This window comes from Triticum dicoccoides, chromosome 2B (genome assembly GCF_002162155.2).
Source record: "Triticum dicoccoides isolate Atlit2015 ecotype Zavitan chromosome 2B, WEW_v2.0, whole genome shotgun sequence".
Classification (NCBI taxonomy): Eukaryota; Viridiplantae; Streptophyta; class Magnoliopsida; order Poales; family Poaceae; genus Triticum; species Triticum dicoccoides.
The window spans coordinates 237,251,788-237,255,360 of record NC_041383.1 but is presented as its reverse complement, the minus strand read 5'-3'; the positions used below and the strand labels follow the sequence as shown (position 1 = coordinate 237,255,360).

General features: G+C 43.0%; 1 protein-coding gene across 1 annotated transcript; it reads right to left on the bottom strand.

Moving 5' to 3' along the window:
• Positions 1–631: 631 nt before the first annotated feature.
• On the bottom strand, positions 632–2,907 carry LOC119363288 (cytochrome P450 CYP72A219-like). Its single transcript, XM_037628606.1, has 4 exons — positions 2,332–2,907; positions 1,975–2,216; positions 1,246–1,630; positions 632–1,159 (listed from the first exon to the last, which is right to left on the bottom strand). The coding sequence occupies exons 1-4, from the start codon at positions 2,857–2,859 to the stop codon at positions 734–736; spliced, it is 1,581 nt and encodes a 526-aa protein (XP_037484503.1). The 5' UTR covers positions 2,860–2,907; the 3' UTR covers positions 632–733.
• Between the last annotated feature and the right edge of the window lie 666 nt (positions 2,908–3,573).

Sequence of the window (3,573 nt, the reverse complement as noted above, 5' to 3'; positions counted from 1 at the left end):
CAATCGGAGTGACAAAACCTAATCTCGAATTATGCCAACCCAACATGTACCTTCGGAGACACCTGTAGAGCACCTTTATAATCACCCAGTTACGTTGTGACGTTTGGTAGCACACAAAGTGTTCCTCCGGTAAACGGGAGTTGCATAATCTCATAGTTGTAGGAACATTGTATAAGTCATGAAGAAAGCAATAGCAACATACTAAACGATCAAGTGCTAGGCTAACGGAATGGGTCAAGTCAATCACATTATTCTTCTAATGATGTGATCCCGTTAATCAAATGACAACTCATGTCTATGGTTAGGAAACTTAACCATCTTTGATTAACGAGCTAGTCAAGTAGAGGCATACTAGTGACACTATGTTTGTCTATGTATTCACACATGTATTATGTTTCTGGTTAATACAATTCTAGCATGAATAATAAACATTTATCATGATATAAGGAAATAAATAATAACTTTATTATTGCCTCTAGGGCATATTTCCTTCATAAAGCACATGCGCGGAGTTTTTATGGGCTAGGACCATGTATGTGCATGGTGATATAGCATATATCTGGAGGACTGAGTGGGTGGTGACACCGTACGACAACCACCAACCCCGCTTTAATAGTAAAGACACAAAAAATTGATTCACGTGAAGTCTGAATCCCATCGGTATTTTAATGATTATATGTTTAGGCACATGACAACAAATAGTGAACAACATGCAGATTGTCATGGGTGATGATCAAATTGCCGTGAGCTTGATTTGCGCGCCATGCAGTGGGCGCATCAGTCTAATGTTATTTACTGCATGAGTGTATGATGGTGCGAGCTCAAACTCAAAGCATTGAAGGATCATGCAAAACACCATCTTAGCCTCAAGAAGGGCGAATTGTTGGGCAATGCAGATACGTGGCCCCCAACTAAATGGCAGGAATGCACCAGGATTCTTGGACGCGTGGAAGATCCCGTTGGTGAACCTCTCCGGCTTGAACTCATGTGCGTCTCTTCCCCATATAACCGGGTCATGGTTCATTAACAATAGGGGAAGCTCAATGAGAACACCGGCGGGGTATGTGATGCCTCCAATCTTTATCTCCTTGTACGTTTTACGGAAGAATGCGACAGCAGGCGAGTACAGCCGAAGTACCTCGTAAAGAATCATGGTCACCTGCAAAATAGTAGATTGCAAGATTTATATATCCAAGTTTATATCCTATTGTAATAATGGAATCAAGTAAACAAAACACCACTCACTGTTTTGAGTCGGTTAATGCCTTCATACTCAAGTTTGTTTTTTCCAAATAAGCCAATGACCTCCTCCCTGGCACGGTCCTGCCACTCTGGATGCATACTTAGTACGATCATTGTCCATGTGAGCAGTATTGATGTTGTTTCTGTCCCTGCAAGATAGAACAACTTGCATTCCTCCACGACCTCTTTAATGGTCATTCCTGAGATGGATTGGCCATTGTCATCTGAGGTCCTCATGTTTGACTCAAGCATCAAGCCGAGCAAGTTATCTTTGATATTTTCTCCTTCTTGCATAGCTTGCATTCTTTTTCCAATTAAACCATGTAGAATGGATTCGATTTCACTATTATTTTGATGCATCTTTCTATTATTTTTGGTGGGCAAGGACCTGTAAATACCACAATAATTATTAGCACATACGGATTAATGGTACTAAATCATGGAATAACTCTCATTATTTAAGGTAGAGCTCGGATCAACAAAACATGGACTCTAGTGTTACTCTACATCAGTATTCCCGTCTTTGATTAATGCTGATTTTTAAATCTATATTAGAGTTCCTCACAAGAAAAATCGATGCTAGCATATTAGCTTTTGACAGGAAGTTTGTATCTTGAAACTTTTTGGAAAAGACGAATACTCCCTCCGTTCCAAAAACAATAATTTTAGAACGAAGGGAGTATCCCGCAAAAAAAGAAGAAGTTTAACTCGTACTATGAGGTGCTGACTCACAAGTAACCGGGAATGCCAATCTTCCAAGCCCCGGCAATGCGTTCAACTTGCTCGGATTGCAGCTGGAAAACCCTGGCACCTTCAAGGTAGTTACTGCCAAATGCGGTGCGAGAAATGACATCTCCAGTGAGTCTTCGGAACTCCGGGAAGACATCCAACTCATAGGTACCATCTGAGCCAAGGGACTGCGTCCATCTATTAACAAGCTCTTCGCAGCTTGTGGACAACGCTGGCAGCATGAGCTGCAAATTAAACGATTTTTTCAGAATAACCAAATTAAATGATGTTCGCTCGGAGGACTAATCACGCACTTAATTCCTGTAAAAAAATCGTGCTTGATGAAACGATTACAAATACCTTGAGCTTCTCGAGATGGAACGCAGGGTTAAGGATTCTCCTATGCTTGACCCATTTCTCGCCCTCGTGTTCCGCCAGGCCTGCGGCAAGCAGCCTGGACAGCGGCGGAAACCTGACCTTTTCAAAGTGGCCGAATTTGTTGGACAACACTTCCTTGGCCAAGTCAGGGTCGTGTATTGTCACCTTGGGGTACATAGCATACCAAGACATACACGTCTTGCCATGCTCGCGGACAATGTCGCAGAGGAGCGGCGCGACGAGGGGGGCTATGCTGTGGCAGCGCAGCGGCATCGACCTCGATTGCGCCTCCTTGCGCCGACGCCGATAGTCCATCATATCCCCGATGACGAAGCGGTACGACGTGCCGCGAAGACCCTGGGCGCGCAAGGCACGCTCAAGCCGCCGTGGGTGCCACCACAGCAAATCTACCAACCGGCTAGCCTGCCATAGAAGCACAAAGCCGAGGGTGCCGCATACCAGGGGGCTCCACGGCACTGAAGCTGCACTCATCAGCGCGCTAAGGACCATTCTCTCTCTTGACAAGTTGGGGGAAGAAAGGCCAGTTGACAGTGCAAAGGGCTGATTTGGTTGAATCGGTATATGCTAGAGATGGACACAATATATAGAGATGTCTCGTTTGTTTAAAATATGTTCTTTCACTATAATAACAAAGGTTGTGGCCTATCTGATCCATGCCCTTGCTCCTAAGGAACTTGGTAGATAAGGAACTGCGGTGAAGATCCGATTGGCAGGCGATTAGTTAAACTAAAAGCGGTGACGGCATGGATTCAAGGTGCAAGTAGTACTAGTGCTACTGACCAGTAACAATGTGATCAAAGTTTTACACCACGACTTTGTAACGCCCGAACGTCAGTCCTTTAGCGCGTGCGCGTGACTTTCCTTCCAGCGATTTCCATCCGCATGATAAATTCCATACAACCAACTGATAAAAGAGCTCATCTAAAAAAATGATAAAAGAACTACTAGCTGATAGGTGTACACAAAGGGAAAACCTAAAATTACTAAGACCACACAGGGAAAGAGAAAAAGAAAAATGAATGACATGAGTGAGTTTCTTCGCGTTTTTTTACTTGTTCTATGTAAAAGAAAAACAAAGAAACTCACTCATGTCATTCATTTATTAAAATTTTGTTGAATAAAAAAAAGTGAAGCTTTTCAATAAAGACCTTGTAAATTTGGCCGAGCTTACATAAAAATATGAACATTTACAATAACAAATAT